The sequence below is a fragment of the Carassius auratus genome, unplaced genomic scaffold (genome assembly GCF_003368295.1).
Source record: "Carassius auratus strain Wakin unplaced genomic scaffold, ASM336829v1 scaf_tig00031797, whole genome shotgun sequence".
Lineage (NCBI taxonomy): Eukaryota > Metazoa > Chordata > Actinopteri > Cypriniformes > Cyprinidae > Carassius > Carassius auratus.
This window is the reverse complement of record NW_020525949.1, coordinates 309,161-331,481: the sequence shown is the minus strand read 5'-3', so window position 1 is coordinate 331,481 and position 22,321 is coordinate 309,161. Positions and strand designations below refer to the sequence as shown.

General features: G+C 38.7%; 1 protein-coding gene across 1 annotated transcript in view; it reads right to left on the bottom strand.

Moving 5' to 3' along the window:
- The window catches only part of LOC113080606 (roundabout homolog 1-like), a 202,810-nt gene that overhangs the window by 5,534 nt on the left and 174,955 nt on the right, over positions 1 to 22,321 (bottom strand). Inside the window, exons 12-28 of the mRNA XM_026252764.1 lie at positions 21,808 to 21,889; positions 21,157 to 21,325; positions 20,698 to 20,864; positions 20,432 to 20,553; positions 19,233 to 19,467; positions 17,499 to 17,620; positions 15,373 to 15,544; positions 12,531 to 12,734; positions 10,234 to 10,260; positions 9,274 to 9,316; positions 7,963 to 8,117; positions 5,709 to 6,071; positions 4,852 to 4,962; positions 2,544 to 2,679; positions 1,581 to 1,820; positions 1,023 to 1,495; positions 509 to 673 (exon numbers count right to left, since the gene is read on the bottom strand). Coding sequence (XP_026108549.1) covers positions 509 to 673; positions 1,023 to 1,495; positions 1,581 to 1,820; positions 2,544 to 2,679; positions 4,852 to 4,962; positions 5,709 to 6,071; positions 7,963 to 8,117; positions 9,274 to 9,316; positions 10,234 to 10,260; positions 12,531 to 12,734; positions 15,373 to 15,544; positions 17,499 to 17,620; positions 19,233 to 19,467; positions 20,432 to 20,553; positions 20,698 to 20,864; positions 21,157 to 21,325; positions 21,808 to 21,889 — 2,986 coding nt within the window. The remainder of the gene's footprint in view (positions 1 to 508; positions 674 to 1,022; positions 1,496 to 1,580; positions 1,821 to 2,543; positions 2,680 to 4,851; positions 4,963 to 5,708; positions 6,072 to 7,962; positions 8,118 to 9,273; positions 9,317 to 10,233; positions 10,261 to 12,530; positions 12,735 to 15,372; positions 15,545 to 17,498; positions 17,621 to 19,232; positions 19,468 to 20,431; positions 20,554 to 20,697; positions 20,865 to 21,156; positions 21,326 to 21,807; positions 21,890 to 22,321) is intronic.

Below are 22,321 nucleotides of genomic sequence, written 5' to 3'. Positions count from 1 at the left end.
AATTCTAACATTCAATTAAATAATAATAAAAAAAAACTAGTAGGATGTTACCAAAATATTGTAATTTATATTTAAAAATTATAATATTTGTAACAATATAAACATTTAAAATGTTAAAAATAGTATAATGTTTATCATAAACTTAATATTTTATTAATAGTAAATTATACTATTTTTTTTTCTTTATTAAAAAAAATTCATTATCTATATAATTAACTTTTACATCAATTGTTTTTACATTTATGAATTATATATTTTCTATTTTTATCATTAAAAAGGATTATGAATTTGTAATGTATATTATAACATGCTTGGTAGCATTAAAAATTTTCTGGGTGTATTGATATAAATTGTAATATTTTGCAGAATATATATATATATATATATATATATATATATATATATATATATATATATATATGAAACAAACAAGGTCACTAAGTATTTAGTATTGATGATGTCGTCCCTAATGACCGTGTACAGAAAGCAGAATTGAGTGTGGACGTACCCTCTGTGAAGACCTCTCGGCGCTGGTAGCCTGTCTGAGCAGCTGGATGTTGTTTTTGTCTCTTTAGAGGCCTCCTCTGACCCGGGGCTGTGCTAACGTTACTGTCTGTGGACACTGGGCTGCCTGGACGGTGTCCGGCTGGGAGGTTTGGGTATTTCCGTGCTGCTGGCAAATTAGAGGAGTTTGCTTAGTTCAGCTCTATTAATTAAAGGCCGCAGAATTAAACACAAATTAATTCAGCCACTGTAGGATGAATAACGTTACAGTTAGTGTCACCATTTAAAACCATTATCATTTAATCTCATGAGCAAATATTAGGAACTTTTGGTGAGACACTTCCATATCTTCCATAATGTCCAAGTGAAACGGAATATTCAGAGGAAAATAATGTAGGCTGGGATTGAGTTTGTCCATTAAAATGGATTCAAGGTAGATTTATATTGTTATGCCTGTTTTAATTACACACATTAACATCGGGAACATTTATTAAGGAAGCATATACACGTTTCAGTACCTCCAGACACTGGTAGCTGATGGTGGCCTTTCCCAGGATGCTTTGCCACTCGTAAACCAGCATATTCTGCTGCAGCTGCTACAGCCTGGGCGAAATCAGCATCGGTAAAGAAAGATCCGTCTGATGAGCTGACGGCGCTGGAGCGACCTGATGAGGCGTTGTCCTCCTCTGAAGCCGAGCCCCAGCCGTTGATCATAGACCCGGTGACGGAGCTCTCCAGGTCACAGGTGCTGGAGGCCGGGGTCTGTTCCAGGCCCCGCAGGAGAGCCCTCTGCTGGGGCAAGTGCTGCTGGTGAGGGTGGGTGTGGAGCTGGTGGACTCGAGCCACCTCCGCATCCGTCTCGTCACCCTCTTCCTCGTCTTCTTCTTCCTCCAGACCGTCTGTGTCAAGACCCAGGGGGCTGGATATGTAGCCGTACGTGTGTGGAGGGGAGAAGGGCCGTGGTGGAGGAGGTGGGCTCACCAAGAGTCGCCTAATGAAGGACGACAGACATCAAATACAACAAACTGGAAATGGTTTAAATGAAAAGCACTGTCTAGCTGTTGCAGCTTGCGTACCTGCGCTCGTGTAGGTCAGGGTTCTCCTGCAGCATTGGCTGCATCTCCTCTTGAGGGGACGGGGTGAGGGTCGCGGTGGACTGGTGACTGTAGGACACAGCGGCAGGTGAGGAAGCAGCTCCCCGTACGGGCGGTGTTGGTCCACGCTCCAGCTCCACCTCTTCCTCCTCCTCTTCTAGCTCGTCAGGTTGCAGATACATACGAGACGGCGGCAAAGGGCACTGCAGATCTGTGTCATAACTGAACAGAGAACCAAAGAACACATGATCTCTCTGAAAAACTTAAATCACAGACATTTTTAAACACATCTTGCAATCTCACTAATGTATTTTGTGTAATCTTTTTAGGATTTCATATTTACTAAAGACTTGATGTAAACTAAAGATGCTGTACAAACTGTCAGATAAATGTCTTTAATATAACAGTGATTATATTTGTTATTTTAAAATATCTTTGTAATTTAAATTGTAATTTACTTTTGCTGTTTTCATATTTTGTTGATTTATTAATAATTGTAATAATATTACTTTATTTTTAAATTGATAGTTTATTTTATTAAAGTATAAACATTACAATATTGTTTATAATTGTATTTTTATATTATCTTGTATTATTTTAATTTGTATTATAGTAATATTTTATTGATGTATTAATACTAATTAATAATGACATATTAATAATAACAATTAAATTAATTTTATTTTTAAATGAATAAAATTTTTACTTTAAAGTATGTATGTGTATATATATATATATATATATATATATATATATATATATATATAATTTGAAATTAATATAAATTCATAATATAATATGCTATGTATGTATAGGTATGTACTGTAAATAATATTATTACAATGGTAAAAACTTAGGAAATACATAAACTATGAATAAACTTCCTAATAGATATACATTTATAAACATGCATAGCTTAAGTGAAAACCTGTGTGTTGATCTTACCTGTCGTCCATCATGAGGGTGTATTCCTGACACGGTGCTAGATTAACCGGAGGAGAAGGCAACAGTTCGGTCCAATTCATTGTGTTCTGTTTGGCCTGTTTAGTTGTTCGCCCACCTTTTTTCTGTCCTTGACTTCCTGTAAAGTAGAAAAATAAAAAATGCCCATTCAGTGTGATACAAACAGAGCTATAACAACTCCTAGCCCACAATGCCATCTGAACTCATAAATTAATTTGATTGCAAACTAAAATGTTTTAATAAGCTCTTGTTCATTTTGTTTTCAGTTGGTTTGTTTGCTGAGCTTGAGGCATGTGTGAAACAAATGGCACTTTTACACTCAGGAGAAGCAACATTAATGACACCCACACCATAATTTATGCGCTGTAAAATGCTTATGTGCATTATCTCTCTATTTGTGATGCACTCTCCATCAAAAAAAAAAAAAAGTCTAATTTTTCAAAACTAACACTCTTCATTGCCCAGAGGAGAGGTAGAGAGAGCATTAAAAAGAGAAACTTTGAATGGCCAATTAACAAAAAGGAATTAAAATTCAGAGCCAATGAGCTGTGAGGACCCTCTCTTTAATTACCTGAACTTCAAATACAATATAAAAATAGATCAGATGCATTACGCCGGCAGCCTTGCATACGCCGCAGAATGGGCCTCATTTATCTTTGTCCTGCAACAAACACAAGCTTTCTGACAACATTATCCCCCTTTCTTTGAGTCGGATGGATGAACGCTGGAGTAATTAATGACTGTGTGTGAATCACAAAAAGGGAGGGGGATATCCTCCGAATCAGAAATATCCCGGGAAAATGCGGCAGACCTTAGAAATCTGCAGGGAACATGGTTTTAACTAAAGGACTGAGAGAGAGATAGCTGCTGCCATTTAAGAAATGTGCTCCTGCACCTCAGAAATCATGAGGAAGAATCGCCTCCTTTTGTTCGGACGTAAATGTTTCTCTTTGTTCCCTGAGGTTCTCAACAATGAGTGAGCGATTTGTAAATGTCCTGTTTTGCATATGATTTACTGCCTCTTGAGTGATGAAAAGGCTCAGAAACAATGGAAATGAAAATTGAATAATTTCAGGCTAACCGTCTAGTAGGTGATGTCTTTAGGTTTGTGAGACAACTTGGTTTGTTGGATGGATGGATGGACATATGTTGGATGGATGGATGGATGGACATATGTTGGATGGATGGATGGATGGACATATGTTGGATGGATGGACATATGTTGGATGGATAGATAGACAGACAGATAGATAGATGGATGGATGGGCATGTTGGATGGATGGATGGATGGATGGACATATGTTGGATGGATGGATGGATGGACATATGTTGGATGGATGGATGGATGGATGGATGGATGGATGGACATATGTTGGATGGATGGACATATGTTGGATGGATAGATAGACAGACAGATAGATAGATGGATGGATGGGCATGTTGGATGGATGGATGGATGGATGGACATATGTTGGATGGATGGATGGACATATTTTGGATGGATGGATGGACATATGTTGGATGGATGGATGGATGGACATATGTTGGATGGATGGATGGATGGATAGATGGACATATGTTGGATGGATGGATGGACATATGTTGGATGGATGGATGGATGGATGGATAGATGGACATATGTTGGATGGATAGATAGACAGACAGATAGATAGATGGATGGATGGGCATGTTGGATGGATGGATGGATGGACATATGTTGGATGGATGGATAGATGGACATATGTTGGATGGATGGATGGACATATGTTGGATGGATGGATGGATGGACATATGTTGGATGGATGGATGGATGGATAGATGGACATATGTTGGATGGATGGATGGACATATGTTGGATGGATGGATGGATGGATGGATAGATGGACATATGTTGGATGGATAGATAGACAGACAGATAGATAGATGGATGGATGGGCATGTTGGATGGATGGATGGATGGACATATGTTGGATGGATGGATAGATGGACATATGTTGGATGGATGGATGGACATATTTTGGATGGATGGATGGACATATGTTGGATGGATGGATGGATAGATGGACATATGTTGGATGGATAGATAGACAGACAGATGGATGGATGGACATATGTTGGATAGATAGATAGATAGATAGATAGATAGATAGATAGATTGATAGATAAATAGATAGACAGACAGACAGACAGACAGACAGATAGATAGATAGATAGATAGATGGATGGACATATGTTAGAGGGATAGACAGATGGATGGATGGATGGATGGATGGATGAATGGATATCTTACCAGAGGTGCTGCTCCCCCTGTCGGAGCTGCTGTAGGTTCCTCCTGTGAGGACGTCCTGGGTCTGGTTATAGGGGATGGTGCCTGAGATGGGCCCCTCGACTCGATAGTGGTCTAAGAGGTTGCAGTCAAGAGATTTTTAGTTTTAGTTTTTATTATACATATGGGTGAGGCATTATATACCAGTACTTCACATACCACAGTAAATGACAAAAAAAAATTATTTTGAACTTGACGAATAAAAGTTCGCATACGCTTTACAGTCGACATTCAAGCGGAAAACGGGTTTCAGTCATGTTATGACTTGTTGGTGACTGGTTTCAATTGTCTACAAAGTATGAAATATCACACCCACACTCAGTTAGATTCATGCAAGTCGAGTCGAAAAGCAAACACAATGATCTTTTTAGTGACACAATATGAAGCAGCAGATAATGGATAGCTTTGAGCTTGAGTTACATTCCCCCTTATTTGTACAGTAATCTAAGATCTCTGGCTTCACACTGTTCTGAGACATCCGATGTTGTGCTTTACCTTCATCCCCATTCAAACAGTAAAACAACAGCTATAAATATGGATTAAGTTTACTAGCAGAGCAAAGAGTTGAATTACACATAAACACAATATGAGCAACCGTGACGGGAGGCTATTAAGATTCAAAATCATGTAATGCTTTTATTATGGTCTGAATAGGAGGAGACAATAGAGCAACAAGACAAGAAGAGCAGCAATTTGATGATGCACTTTCATGGTAAACCGAGAAGAACATGGCAAGCGTTTCTCTGAAGAGCTTGATCTAGTGTTTAAAACGGAATTCACCAAAAACGTTTTGTGGACCGCAAGTAAATTACAAAACTCACCCTTATTCAGTTTGTTCTGTTCCATGACGTTATACTGCAGTGGTGTGTTGATGTCTGGCTGTTTTTGAGGTGTTCCCTGGCTGCTCTTCCAGCTCTGCTTCTCGTTAAGATCGGCACTTCCTCCGCTGCTGCTGTTCACGCTGTTGTTGGCCAGGCTGGACTGGATGAGCTGGGTGGTGGCGTAGGGCGTAGGCTGACCGCCAGGTCCCACGAAACGGCCGTCCTTCAGGTTGGGGCTGTTAAAGGTCTTCATCTCATTGATCTTGTTGGAGAGGTCCACGTCGCTGTAAAGGCCCGTGTCGGGAGCCAGTAGGTTGGTGGCCTTGTTGTCCATCTGGTTGCTGTAGTTGGCGATGCAGTCAGCTGAACGATAGAAGAGGATTAAGTAACCATTGTAAGGAGTAAGTAACCATGTTTTAAGAATCTACGGATAAACCTGGATTCTGATATATTGTAGTTCTGGTTTTGTTGTACTGATAAGACTGAAGTGCTTTTAAAATAAGGGAACATTTACAGAGAGAAGACACTAGGTTGGTTTAAGTATATGCTAATTAGCGTTATACCAACGAGAACGATGTTTTCAGACAGAAAGATAGATCATGTGGAATCCCTGCCACTCCGATCCTCCTCCTCCTCTACAGCCTCTCCCTCGACTACGACACAAGCCAAGCGTGTCACTTTGAGTTTCCCGAGCAGCCGCGAGAAAGGCATCCCAGCTCATCAAGCAGGATGTTCCAACACGTCCGAATCAAAAGCCTCCTTAACGAGGAACGCTGTAAAAGACCATCCTCTGACAGATCCAATTTTCCCCGGCTCATAAAATATTCAAATCCTCCCCGGGATCTGAGCGAGAAGCTTGGCGCGTAAATACCGCGGCCTGCCATTGGACGGATTTCAAGCGTGGCTCATGTTTCCATAAGAAGGAACGGCTCTGCACTTCAAAGGTTGACGTATCAATGATAAAAGATCCTATAGAATGAAACAAACTAAGACGTCTTTTCAGAGAAGCCCTGTGGGTACTGATCCGGTTAATATCCTGGAGATTTTTTAGTATTTGGCACACCAGGCAAGCGGGTGTCAAGCATTTAAAACGTCATGCTGTGAGAATCACTCAACATTTATCCTTCATTCCAGTTTTGATGAAGGCGACAGGGATAAAATCTAGTGTTAGGGAAAACACACTCCCATTAAATCAAATGCAAAGTGAAGCTTTTGGGTTAAAAAGCCCCATCTACGGTTTCTATAGACAGTCTGAACAAACACAAAGCCTACTCTTCAGCCTACCCATGAATATGGTAGCTAATTTTTTTTAATTCAATAGAAAGACATTTCCTAAAAGGATTGGGTGCATTTAAGGGTTCCTCTATGAATTAAATACTCCTAGCCAACGGCTTAGTTGCAGCAGCTGATATCTGAGAACAAATAAGCTCTTGTAGTGACATTTAAATATCATTAAATGAACCAACAGTGACACCGCTGTCCAAACTAAGAGTTGCTTGTGAAATCTGGGTGACTGTGTATATTAACACCACTTTGTCACTTTCAGTGTGTGTCTCTTTGGACTAGCGAGTCAACCTGGTGTTCTATTGTTTGTGAAGAAACTTGCTGACTCCTGAAATGAAGCCACCTGGAGGTGCTCCATAACTCCTTCTCGTTCCTCGCCCCCTCTGATTTCTCTCTCTCAGGTCTTTTTTGACCTCTGTAACGGCTCCTGGTTTCCAGAATAAGCGAACACTTATGAGAAACTGCATTAAAAGGTTCTAACGGCGGTATGGAAATGAGACGCTGATTGGATTAGCTGGACTACAGCCTGCGGCCACTTTTATTTTCCCTAAAACACCCCAAACTTCAACAAGATTTATGAAAACGTCGTTGCACAAACAATTTTGTATAAGGTTAATGTTAAACGCTTTAAAATCAAATTAAACGAGTCACGTAGTCAAAGTTACCATAATAAAACCTCTTTACGTCATTACTTCTGGAAGAGTTTTTCCTCATTTGTCGCTTTGAATAAACTGCTAACTGAGGACACTTGCTAACACTTGCTAACTGAGTAAATGGAAAAAATTTGAAATCATCTCTACTTATATTTGTAATTTGGTTTCTTTACACATCATCTTCCATGCATTTTAAACTGAAATGTTACGTTTGGAAATCTGAGATCAGATAACAAGGGTTTTCTTACTTGTGAATTTGAATATAGCGTAGCATTATGCCTTTGTAGACTACTACACTACTACACACACACACTCACCTGGGCGGCTGTAGGTGGCCAGGTTGCTGTCACTGTTTCCGTTGCTGCCGGTGCAGCAGTTGATGGGGCAGTCATTGTGATTGGAGCAGCTGTTCGGCCATGTGTCCGCGAGCCAGGGCTGGGTAGCTGGTTCACCCATATTCAACAAACCTGGCCTGGAAAACACAGACACAGTGTGATCCATTACTAACTTGGAAATGGTAAATGCACACGTATGATCATGATCAGTTGTGTTGAGTACTGTTTCTGTTTTATCTTAGAACTGTTATTGCCATGAATAAGGACATCTAATCTCTCAGGGCATTAGGCTGTATCTGTGCTAAATGGATTGAGTCTGCTTGACTCGCTCATGGCTGATGACACTGTTTCCCCGAGGCCTTGTGACTGCTAGATCTCCTTGTGGCTTACCCAAGCGCTGGAGAACATTGCTGCTCCAGCCTGGGAAAGAAAAACACGAATGAACCGAGTCATCACCAAAGGAAGAGCTGGGAGCTCTCAGCGCATGCCAGGGTGTCACAGTCAATCAACCTGATCTCAAGAGCTGGAGAGGCTCTGGGTAAACGCATATATGAATTCTCTAGGTGCCCTTAGTAACTATTTCTATCAAATCTGGCAGGTAAAGTTATTTATTTTAAAACACTGATTTCTGTTAGGTCGTTAGCTTTCATGATAAAACAATGTCACATTAAAATGCTTCTGAGGAAATAAAGGAGGGAATATTTTTTTCAAGGTCGATTATCAAAGACACATTAAAAAAAGAACATCAAAGAAAAAGTTTTGAGCAATGATTCTTCAACGTGATGCTTCAAAGTAAACATGGCTTCCTTTTCTCTTAGTTCGCTCCATATCCCTGCAGCATGGTATGTCTCTCTCTTTTATTTTTCTAACAGACTCTTTAGCTTCAAAAGGCTTAAACCTTTCCTTTAGGCAAGGGCGAAGACCTGCTCGATTAAAAGCTGGACTCCAAAAGACAACATAAAGGGAAAGACACACACAAAGTATCGTCTGCAGCTATTCAAATGAGGACAAAGATGACACGTGCACATGTGCACCAACATGCACACATGATCCAGTGTAAACAGTTGAATGAATCGGTTGGAAATTATTGCATTAGCAGGGTAGAAGTGGAGGGCTTTTGTCTCATCTGTGTTCTGCAGGGTTACATCTCAATGCACAACCTCCAAAAGTGTCTTTGCAAAGACAAAAATGCCCCCTAGTGACAATAAAATGCAATCACACTACAGTACACATCCTGCACATGGACATTGATGGCTTGTTTCACAAAAAGTGGATTTCTTTTCAACATCTCACCTTCCAGCACTGCTGACGGCTTCTCCTCCTCTCTGATAGGCCACTGGAGATAAACAAAATTACAATTAATGAAGACAAATAACATGGAAAATGTAATGAAAGAAATATCTTGCTGTTAAGGGCAAAAAACATTTCTCTAAAAAATCCCTCCTATGTTCCACTGAAGAAAACAAATATGAAAACATGTAGGTGAATAAACGATGGCAGATTTGTATTTCAGGGCGAATCATTTCTTTAACCGGCTAATCTAAGCATGATTTGTTGGCCTTGTATTTTTTTATCAAAACCAGTGAACGTGTGGAAATAAAGCTTGTTGGTTGCATTTGCTACTAAAAACCAGCCTTCTCTTTCTCAATCCTTCCCGCCCCTCTCATCCTCCCATAACCAGGTGAGTCAACAGCGCTTACAGAAAGATTGCATGAGATGAGAAATAATGAAAGGGTCTAAGTGTCTTTCTCTGGTATGTAAAAGTCATCCAAGTTCAGTCCTCACGCTAGCTGGCGGCTCTCTTCGTCTAATTGGCCACGAGACTTGTGATGTCACAGCTTCCGAAGCGTTATGGTGGGCGCTGGCGCTTTGATCAACCGCTCTGCCAGTTCTAACAGCCCTCTTTAGTCAAGCACTCTTCTCTTTAAGCATTTCCTCCCTCTCTGTCTTTTATTTCGTACTTCTTTTAATGCTGAAGTTCTCTTTGATTATCCATGTAAACTCAGACTGGGGATCTTTTCTTGTGGAGAGATGTATTTTTAAAGAGAGCCTGTGTCTCCCACACTTCATCTGTGCTATATTTGCTGTGCAGAACGAACGTGACTGAAGGGAGTGTGTTGAGGGACACTTCATTACAACGGCTGAGAAACATTATACTGCCGTGGACTTTCCAACTCCAGTGGGCAGGAAGTCGTCACACTCTAGGGATTGTGGGAATTCTGTGCATATGTGCTGTGAGGAGGGTGTGATTACCTGTGGGGGTGAAGGTGAAGGAGGGCACTGCAGACACAAAGAGAAAGAAAAAGAGCACTTTAATTATTCATCAGATTCGTAATTATTATTCAATTAAATATCATAGCAGTACTGTGCATTAAACTTAAATATTTATGCAGTTATTGGAAAAAAGTTTTCAAAAATGCACTTGTGATTATATTTTACAGTCTCTGATGTGACGAGTCTGTTACCAATTACTCCGAAGATTGAAACCTCATCGGTTATTTCACTCCCCTCGTCATCTGAACTCTGTGGTTTAACAGTTGTGGGTTTGTGGGTCTGATTGATTGTATATATATCAGAGACAAGAGAAAAATATTGATATCCAGAATTTCTGAAGATAATGTCACCACAGTGCTAGGATTTTGTAGATGGTTGCTATTTAAGCATGTTGTTTGGCAGTTGCTAGGGTGTTCTGGGATGTTGTTTACTAGCCCAAGTAAAAAAAAAAAAGCTCACTTTACTATATTCTGGTCCCTCTGTGTGGCTAAAATCTACTGATACTTGCTGCTAAATCTCCATTAAATTAGTAATTTAAATATTTAAACATCATAAGTCGTCATAATATTTAATATCATATTATTCTAAAAATATATAATTTTAACGATCAATTATAAAAAAATAAAATAAAAATGTGCTTTCAATTAATATAATTAAAAATAAACATTTATATTCATATAATAAAAATTAAGTCAATTAAATATAATAATAATAAGCCCAAACATGTACCATGTGAATTCATGCCAGGCTCTAACAGTATACTTCATTAACTTTAATTTAAATCTATTATAACATATGCCCTCGGTCTGACGTGCAGTCTGGTTTCTTTCATGTTGATCAAAGGCTCCAATAAGCAATCTGAGCAATATGGAGTCAGAATTCATAATAATCAGAAACATCAAAGTATCTGTGCAGGAAGCTGCTGCTTGTGATGGTGTCAGGATTGTTTTTCTGGCACCCATACATCATAATTCAACACCTGCTGTCTTCACCTTCTCATCTTCGCATATTTACGTGAAAACAACCTTTAGAATTGTCAGCTGCTGCCGTTCTCTTCAAATGTCACATTTATCGGCTGCGCTCGTCTGCAGTGCTTTGAGTAAAGATGAGTTTTTGATGGTTTTATCGTGTATGCATATGTAGCCTCACAGCTACTGGTTCAGATATGGCAGCCTGTGTTTCTTGTGGCTTTCAGAGTAACACAGGAAGTAGTTCAACAGAACCTAAATTCAATGCAAAGGCCCTTAATTGTGCCAAAAGTCATTTTTTGCAATCTAATTTTGCGGGCGTAAAAAAGCACTACTTTTCAACATACCTTCTAAGCTATATTGTTATACCTTCATGCATAATTTAGGGCTCAAAGATTTTTCCTGCTGGATATGTACTGTAAAAATATAATTTATATAATTCCACTAACATTTAGAAAGAAGGTCTCTTTAAAAGCTGCCTGTCAGTCTTGTGCGGTTGTTGTCGAGTCATGCTGCGAAGTGAATTCAGGTGCTCTCAACCTTGAAAGATGGACACATTCATTTGGGCTTTTCTGTGCTCTTGCGGTCGACACGTTCAGTTAACTTGAATGCGGCCCAGCCTTGGGCGTCTATGAATGCGAACGCTAATGAATGGCTTGGATCTCTTCCTTTAGATTCCTGCCAATAAACATTCCATTAGCCTCATGTCCTTGAGACGCACATCGGAAAAACGGCATTGTTCCGTTCGCCGTCTCAGTCATCTCCTCGATGAAAGAGAAAACGGAAAGAAAGCAAAAGCTGTTCTGAATTCAGACCATGATTCACCAGGGTCACGAGCGGAAACGGCTTTTTAAAACACGGGAGCACAGGGAAAAAAAAACAAGGGAAGGGATCGGGCTTATCTAATTTAGGAAAATGGGAGCAAGTCGCGCAAAACCTAAAGCATTCTCATACAAGCTTTAATAAAAGAGCCTGATGTTTGGGATTTAACCTGAGATTACAAAGCAAACCCCAAGCAGCTGCACAGCTCCAGGCCAGAGACACTACCAGCGAAAGAAAGGATCGTTGATAATGAAACGATTAAACATCTGCCTCTGACTAACACACAAGCTCAATATTAAAAGATCAGCTTTAGATGAGACGCAGGCCACGCCTCCTTAATGAAAGCTCAGGGATTCAGAATTATTAGGTTGGTGTGACTAACCTCCTACTGATGTTTTAATATTTTAGTTTTTAAATAATTATATATGAATGCACTGTTAAATCAGTAGTTATAGCATCGGTGCTAAAATAAGAATCAAGTTTAACCTTTGCGGATGCCGGCGTAGCTGCTGCTCAGGCCGTTCCTCTTCTTACGGTGACGGTACAGCCAGATGCTGAAGACCATGAGGATGATCCAGCAGGCCGCGCCGATGCCCGCGATGAAGGCCGGCTGACGCACCACGTCTGAGATCTGCTGGGAAAACGTATCGTCTTCGCCCAGAGGCGGCGAAAGAACACGGCCTGAAGAGTCTGAGGAACAGATGATGAAGTTCATCAAATATTGAATATAAACAACATCACTGATGCAATGAGTAGAGAAATATTTGACATTAAATACACCTGTGGCAAGCTGTCAATTTCAGAAAAAAAAAAAATCATTTGTACATAATCCAGTTTGAAAAAAAAAATGCATTGACAATTAAAAATCAATAAATATAATGTTAAAGCCAATTAATTTAATAGACAATTAAAAGATAATTGTACTTAATAAAAAAATATATATATATAATTAATAAATGTATAAATAACATCAATAAACATTATATCATAAGACAATTTTTTTGCATGTCACAGAACTTGTTAAACCCAAAATATTCCTTTAAATTTGCTAAATATTTATTTGTTAATAATAATAATAGTAACGACAACAGCAGCAATAATTATTCATGTCAAAATAACACTTATAAAGATTCAACGTAAAATAAAATTATAAATTCTAAAATGTGAATTTAGCTAAATACTGACTTTAAAGTGGAGTAAGAATTGGAATAGACAGTGAAAAGTGAGTTCAGTGATTTATATATTATGTAAAAGATGAATTATGAATGACAAGACGTTATCTGAAAGAACTGCAACCAACAAAGCATCTTCCCTTCTGTGCCCTCGCTCTTATTTTGACATTAAAGAGAAACCAGTGCTGTCGACCCAGAAGAAATCTCATTCTGTTGACTCGCTTCTTTTTTTTCATCTTTTCACGTGGGCGTCACTTTCATCTTCTCGACGCTGTTCAGTTTCAGCTTCTTTTTCAGCTGGGGGCAAACAGGTTCTCCCACAGCCCGAGCTCGGCGCTGTATTCCCTGCTCTGTCTTTGTGACTCTGTCCTCTGTACTTCCTGTCTCAGAGGTTCTGTTTGTTGTTTGGTTGTGACTGAGACTCCGCTGAGAGGCCAGGACAGGTGCGTAGGAAGCGGAGATGCGAGAGAGCCCACGGTGTGACAAATGCTTTTGAGACCTGGGTCCTCTGCTCCCGGCGGCGGTGGAAGGCCACAGAAGCACACTCAGCAGGAGACTCGGCGGCAGTGAAAGCAAGCAGATCAGTCACTGTGTTCAAGAGGAGCGGAGTGCATTCATCCCACACTGCACTGAAAATCTGCGGCTCTCTTCTGTGGTTCTGTATGTGAGGTTACGGTTCAAACCGGTGCTACCAAACATGTTTCAATGTGGAACAAACACTGGTATTACCCAGAATGCAATATAATGCTACTCATTTCAATATATGAAAACAAACATAAATAAAGTTGGGATCGATACAATTTTTTTAGTCTCTTATTCACACCAAGGCTTCATTACAGTAAAACAATGTTGTATTATTACAATTTAAAATAACTTTTCTATTTTCATATATTTTAAAATGTAATTTATTCCTGTGATCAAAGCTGTAAAAAAATAATTGCTGCTCAAAAAACTCTTTATTACTAATATTATTATTATCAACATCATCATTAATGATAAAAACAGATATGATGCTTAATATTTTTTTTAAGAAAAAAAAAGTGATGTATTTTTTCCTTTGTTGACTTTTTATTCATACATTATTCAAATATTATTTATTTGAAACTGAAATCTTTTTAACAAATGTAACAGTAATTACTGTTACTTTTGATCAATTTAATGTGTCCTCGCAAAATAAAAGTATTAATTTATTTAAAAACAAATCTTCCTTTCAAAAGAGAAGTATGATACGTGAGATATGTGGGAAATATGCTACAAAATTAAATAAATTATATATATATATATATATATATATATATATATATATATATAATTTTTGTTTTTGTGTGTCTGTGTGTATATATATACACACACACACATATATATTTATATATATATATATATATATTTTTTTTTTTGTGTATATATATATATATAGTTTGAATTATGAAAAAAAGTTTAAAAGTTGATCATCTGTTTTTCTTTACTGTATGAGTCTCTTTTTGCATCCAACAGGGTTTCAAAATACCATTGAATCTCTTTCTGTCAAATGACTGACTATAAACTAGTCTCTGCCAGCTCTCTGATTGACATCTTATTAAAAACAGATTTGCATAACTGGTTGGCTATTGTTCACCTGTATGCACTGGCTCAACACCAGGCTGTGTCACAATCACTTCCATTCAGTGTAGTTTAACCGCTGCCACCTATTTCTCGAGGCTGAACAAGTTAAAGCCGGCAAGTTAATAGAGAAATAAACTTCAAGCAATTAAAGTCTTTGCGGCACTGAAATAAACTGCACTTTACTTGACGTCTCCTTTATTCTCGGATGAGAATGAAGTCTCTGATGAGGCTGTTTTTGTAAATTACATACTTTTTGATGGCTAACCACAAGGCAAGTTACAACTGTGCCATTCCCAAGCTTAAACAGTAGGTTTTATAAAAAGAAGGACTTAAATAACGGCCATTATCACGAACCTTTCTAGTCATAATAGCACAGTCGGGTGTTAAAACGGGCCGGTAGCTGCTATCAGAGTGTTTGTTGTGATTCTCTAACCCGTTATCAGGAGAATCAACCATTCACACCGAGCTCTTCTTTAGCTGCTAGTGTTGAATAACAGCTGTCCGGCAGAGTCGAGCATCTCGGTTAACCAGAATAACATCTCGGTCCGACTCACCCAGCTGGAAGGACGTAGCCTCGCTCTTGACCCCTGGACCGGCCCCGGTGCTGGCTGCCACCTCCACCCTGTACCTGACCCCCGCGAGCAGGCCGGGAATCAGAACCGAGTGTGTGGATCCATCCACCGTGCGGTTAATGTGGTATCGGCTTTCGTTACCCAGACACCAGATCTGTGTAAAGAAAACATGATGGGAGACAGGCAGTTAGCACTTAATTTAAAAAAAAAAATTACGTTGAATAACAAATCTGCTCTGAAGAGCGAACCTTTTTAAGTGTTACTAACATAATCTACAAGTTTGGGCATGCCTGCTACTATTTTGCATATTTGAATCATCTTCAAGCATGGGAAATTATGTAGTGTCTATCTTTAAGAAATTGCTATTGGTATTTATTATTATCATTGAGATCGTGTGAAGCATAGATACTAATGATATGTTTTTACACAGGTTTGGACACACCTGACTGAAATTACTGTATGCTTCACAAGACTTTAATAGTACATGTTTAAATATAGATATTTTTTTAAACACTGTTTTAATCAAAATATTTTTATAAGATCATGAGAAGCAGTAAAGTGTGTCCAAACTTTTGTATTTGCACAAATAGACATGAATTGTTTCGCTAACTTTGTCAATGTTACATACAAATATTTATCGTGAGAAAATAATCCACGACTGTCCTGAAAATAAAACAACTTTTATATTCTTTTAATTCAGCTTCGACGAGGTGATACTGTGCCGTATCGATCTGCCGTAGTTTACACAGTTTCACATGATTCAAAGTTGCAGGTCTGAGTTCTGTGGAACGCAGCGAAATGCAAACATTTTCACACAAGCTTGTGTCTCCGGTCTGATGCATTCGCATGCATGAAAAATAAAACACTGATCTACATAATGATGCACAAAAAAATGTAATGCTTTTTATATGTTTCTCTATGCTGGCATCCCCTTTTTCGGACATGCTAACCAGATTTAGACATCCCTGAAGGCTTCAGAAAAGGAAAAAAAAGTGGATTATGGTCGAAAGAGAGAAAGTGAAGTAACCAGCGAGGATGCTCTGAAGTTCTCCTGAGGCACAATGGAGCAGAAATAAATAAGTGTACAAGAAAAGTGATTAGCGAAAAACCCTCCTCTGCCCAATTTAACAAGCATGAAATTAATCACTACCTTCCTTCAACTGCCTGAAAACATTTACCTGGAAAATGAACTGGGACTGAACGACTCAAACCAAAGAACTAAATACTGAAACACCGCAAAGCCATTAAAATTTCAGCAGCTGAGAGGAATATCGGCTGAGATAGGCTCTGTTATCTTGTTTGGACATGAAAAGCAAATGAAGATACCCAGAAAGAACATAAATAAAGAGAAAGAATGGAATATGGCTAGGAAATTGTTGACGCAATTATATTCGCTAGAATGCGTGATTGCGTATGACTACAAATACAAAAAGCAGACACTAAAAGACACAAAGCATCTAAAAAAAAAACAATTCTCAAACTAAACTATCTAAAAAATTAAAATATATAAAATAATATTTCATAATTTACACACACACACACATGTTGGTATATGTGGTTTATGGGGACTCTCCATAGGCGTAATGGGTTTTATTCTGTACAAACTGTATTTTCTATTGCCCTACCCCAACCCTACACCTAAACCTAACCCTCACAGGAAACTTTGTGCATTTTTGGATTTTCAAAATAACTAATTCTGTATGATTTATAAGCGTTTTGAATTACAGGGACACAAAAAATGTCCTCATAAACCACCTCCTCATTGTAATACCTGTGTCATACCTATGTCATTATACAAATTTGTGTCCTCATTAACCACATAAACAAGCTCACACACACACACACACAACATCTGGTAATGTTCCAGGAGAACCACTAGGTGGCAGTATGTCACAACATCTAAAATCCCCCCCCAATGAAAATCAGCCTTTTATCCACTACACTCTCCATTCATTCAGCAGAACGTTATAAAATGAATGGAGTGTCAGTAAATATAATTTATATATATATATATATAACGTTTTCTCCTCCTACTACCATCCCTCATTCTGTTGTTTTGTCATGCTCCCTTTGTCTCTCTCTCTTTGTCTGTTTCCTCAGGTCCGTACCTTATACTCCTGCACCATGCCGTTCTGCTCCTCCTCTGGGGGCGGTTGCCAGGATACCAGGATAGCTGTGCCGTTGTCTCCACTTCCTGTTACAGTGACCCCCCTGGGAGCGGCGCTAGGCGCTGCGATAAGAGACAGTAGCGGGATATTACACACAGCTTACAATATACACGTGTGTTTTGCATGAGCATATATGCCTTCTTAAGACCTTAAATTTCACATGGGCATGTGTGCATAAACATGTACACAAGCATATGGCCTATATATATATATATATATATATGTGTGTGTGTGTGTGTGTGTGTGTTCTCTGAAGCACAAGTAAGCACTCATTTTAATAGTACACACTCAGTGGTATTAGTGCACTTAAATAATGCGAGGCGACTGTCAAGTGACATGACTGGGCCGTCCCAGTGCCGAACGCCAGCAGAACCAATGCTCGAGCTCAAGCTGAACACAATGTTGTCACTCACTGTACTTCACTTCACATAACTCTTATCCACAGTATACATGAATGTTAACACAAAGCCCTGAAGTGAAACATTTGCTTTGTGTTTGCTGTCTTTTTTACGTTTTGCATTTCAATTACATAAAAAGCAGGCGCACACACACAGGCAAATTTGGAGCAAACCGAATGGCTGGCGTTCACCAGAGCCACAGACGCCACCCCCTTTAGAACAATTAGCACAGCAGTTGTTTGAGCTTTTGGTTTTTGGCTTCTCGTTGGCAGCTTGGCTTTCGTGAAGCGTTTTAAACGGCCTTCTTTGCCCTCCCTCCCCTCGTGGGCCGCAGACCACAGGTTAACAGAAATGAGAAGTACTGAATGCAGGGGAAAGCCTTTCTTACTCTAGAGGTCTGCACGGCACGCAGAAAGCCTGAATGTAGCCTGTAAATGTGATCAAGCCAAACCCAAATCTAAACTCAGCGTCTTTCTTTTTCCTGTCCAAGCAGGTACACCCAGGCGCAAATGCAAAATGCAAAACTGATTGATTTCGCCAAGGAATGTGAATGCAAAAATATTTAGAAAAATGTATATTCAATTTATGCAATGTATGATCTTTTATATATGTATATATATATTTTCACAAAAACAAACAATATGTAAACCTGAAATAAAAATTGCACATGAAAAAACTTACTAAAACCTTGTCCAAAACAAACGTATAATATTATTTTATTTTTATATTAGATTTTAACCATATGTGAACCTAAAATTGCAAAATTAAGCATGAACAATCTGACTGAAATATTGTTTTATTATTATTATTTTTAATATATTTATATATAAGCATGGAATATCTGACTGAAACCTTGTCCCTAGCCTAATCCAAAAAACCTTGATCGAACCAAATCCAGAAATTCAAATAATGCCAGAACTGTGAGTTTAAACATTAATAATTGATATTTCTATATTAATTAAATATTATTCAATAACATTTTCTTACATTTTATAATATTATATTTATTTGATCAATCCAACCATCCATTTTTCACTGCTTATCCGGGACTGTGATTATTCTTTTTTACTTTCCGTATACACACACACACACACACACACACACACACACACACATATATATATATACATATACATATATAACACCATGTCTGAAACCCAGATATTCAGACATGCAAGGCATCAACTGTTCTCGTCATATCACTTTGTATTGTGACTCTTGTGAAGTGAATGAGAAAGGAATCGTGGGACATTAAGCTTTAAAGCTCACTCCTCACCTTCCTCCAGGGTCTTGCCCACTTTGATGTCGCTGTCTGTGCCTTGGAACTCGTTGAAGAAAGGTCGGACTTTGAACTCATAGGTCATGCCCTTCTTGAGCTGGGTGACGACTGCGCTGTTCTCCCCCAGGGTTCGAACCTCAAACATGGCCCATTCCACCCGCTGCTGAGCGCCCTCTGGAGACGGCCGGTACATCACCTTATAGCCCTGAATGTACTGAGACTGCTGCTCGACCTAGAGGAAGAACCAGGCAAACCCGAAGCACAAAAACACTTAGACACTTAGACGTTTTTTTAGCATTGTCCAGGAAGCTTTAAAGACAGTGAGTTTTACTATACTTGTTATTAGTCAGCCAAACTATACTTCATTATTATATCTTTCATACTAACATAGTTCACAAAACATATAACTATAATCCCAGGCATTGATGTTTTTACCTAAATATTTTAATTTTTTTATTTTGATATTTCTAAGATTTTGGAAGAAAACCTTTTTTTGTGGATTTATGCATTTACATACTAATCCTAGGTTTAATATGCAAACTCAACATTGAAGATTCAGATTTGAGCTTCTGTTGTGAAGTGATTTTAATATTGGAGGCGTTCAGCGCTGGGATCAGTCCATGTGGCCGTGGAGGGAGGAGAACTGTACACGCTTGTAAAGATTTTAATCAGTTCTTGATCTGCCCCAATAAAAGCAGTCGTTTCAGCTGCTTCCGATTAAATAGGTATAAAGTGCAAACGACCCAAAATTTTAAAAGGTAACATACTGGGAATATTTCTGTTTGTGGGGTGAAAATCTGTACAGAATTAACCTCGACTTCATATGTTTAGAGGATACTGTTTAATTAACACTAAATGCATTTGTTCAGTGCCAACATCAAATGGGGAAAAAATTTCCATTTATGCTTAAAACACTATAAAGAGCAATGTGCCATTGAGTTATATACTTAACTGAATAAATATTACCTTTAAATAAATAATTATCTTACAAAATTGTGATTTTCAATAAAATATATATCTTACTTTTAGGATCTTTAGATACAGTATTTCACTGAAAAACAAGATAAAGCACTGATTAAAACTGCATTTTCCCAGTGGGATCATTTGAATAAGATGCCAAGCTGTGACTAAACTTTAAACAGAAGGTTCATTTTTGAGTGAACTGTCCCTTTAAAAGAAGATGTGGCAGCACTCACAGTCCACTGTACTCTGACAGATGATGAGGAGAGAATCGTGGGATTGTGGAGGTGAATGACAACATCTCCCAGCTCCCTCTGGATCTGCCCGTGGTCCACTCCCTGACTGGTTGGTGGGACGTCTACTCACATAAGCACAAAATAAGGAGCACAAGCACATATGAATACCACTAGCCCAAAGTAATACACAAACGAGTGATACATTTCAGAATACTTACAGGTGTCATTTTTTAAACTAAGTATTTAAGGTCAAAAGGTGAACTGACCTTGTGTTTTGACCGCGTCGGTGATGGGGCTCGGGTCACTCAGGCCGTATGCATTAGCCGCTCTCACCAGGAACAGATAGATGGCGCTGGGCTTTAGACCCTTTAGGACGAAGCTCTCCGTCTTCACGTGATCCGCGAGCGTCTGCCAGCTGCTCCCCGTCGCATGGCTGCCGTCCGCACCACACAAATCAAACTTCAGTTTACCCTGTGGCCCAAGCTTTATAGCGAAATATTGCAACTACGAACATTATCCCAAACAATAAGGTTACCGCCAAACTCAGGGCTTTCAGGAAAGCAAGGAGATGGGTATGATTATTTATGACACGCCACAGTAAATGGACTGGGTATTTACAGAACCCCCATTTCCCTATTAACACTATTTACAAATGTTTGTAAAACACGCTCGTTCCACCAAACCGACCAATGATAGATAAGTATGCTCAAAACTGATGATGTCACCTGAAGGCTTCTATGACGTAGGAGGTGGGCGTGGCTCCAGCGTTCAGGTTGGGCTTCCAGGACAGAGACATAGAGGTGCGGCTGACATCCGTGACCTCTGGTTTGAAGGGGGCGCTGGGGATGAGGTTGGGATCTGTGGGTCGGCCCGGCTGAACCGGAACACCAAACTCTGAAACCATAAACACACCAGAAACTGATGAACAAAAAGAAAGTATTTTTGTGTAGTTTAAATAACCTTAAAATGAATTAAAAATATCTACAATTTACTTGGGAAGCAAAGGAGCATATGCAATATGAAACATTCTATGAAATATTACACAGGTATTAAGTCTTTTTTTTAAATTTTTTTTTTATTAAACAATTCTGCAAGTTTTATGCTAAGCCTATTTGTCCATTTGAATTACATTTATTTTTCTCACCATGTTAGCATATATGTATTTGGCCTTAAGGACCTTCAGTTATTTATATAAAACAAGACAACAATACTGAGAAACAAAATTATTTGTTGCAGTGGCTCCAATTTGAATCAAGACTTAATAAAAGCCAACTACAGCCAGATGAAGGTTTAATTTCAAACTCAATTTTAAACGTAATTTCCTGTCATCTGTTTCTCTACCGTGTGTTATCTTGTGCTCGGTCTCTCTGTCGTACCTTGCACCTCCAGGTAAGCTTTCCACGACGCCTCTCCGCTGGGGGTGGACGCGGTGCAGGTGTACATGCCAGTGTCTCCCAGCTGAAATGAGGAAAAAATTCCTCTATTAATGCAAATACATACATATGCATATACGTTAATAACAACGTTTTCTACATTCAGCTCCAAAATAACTCCTAGGTTGACACTATAGTATCATTTCACACCCAAATACACAGAGTACATTGTCAAGATGTCTCTTCAGAGTATTGCTTTCATGCTGAAGATGCATTTTTTGTCTGTTTGTATGTAATACTGTTGTTAAAATTGTTGAGCAGATATTTTTGCAATGTTTACTATTGAGAATATATGAAAATCTTTTTTTTTTAATAATAATCAGATGTATAAATATATAATATGTAAAGGTTGCATGTGGAATTTTGCACCACTAGCATTTGCAAAGAAAATAGCAAAAAAATTAATAATAAAATTAATTAAATGTATCATTTTAGGACTTACTTGGTGATAAAAAAT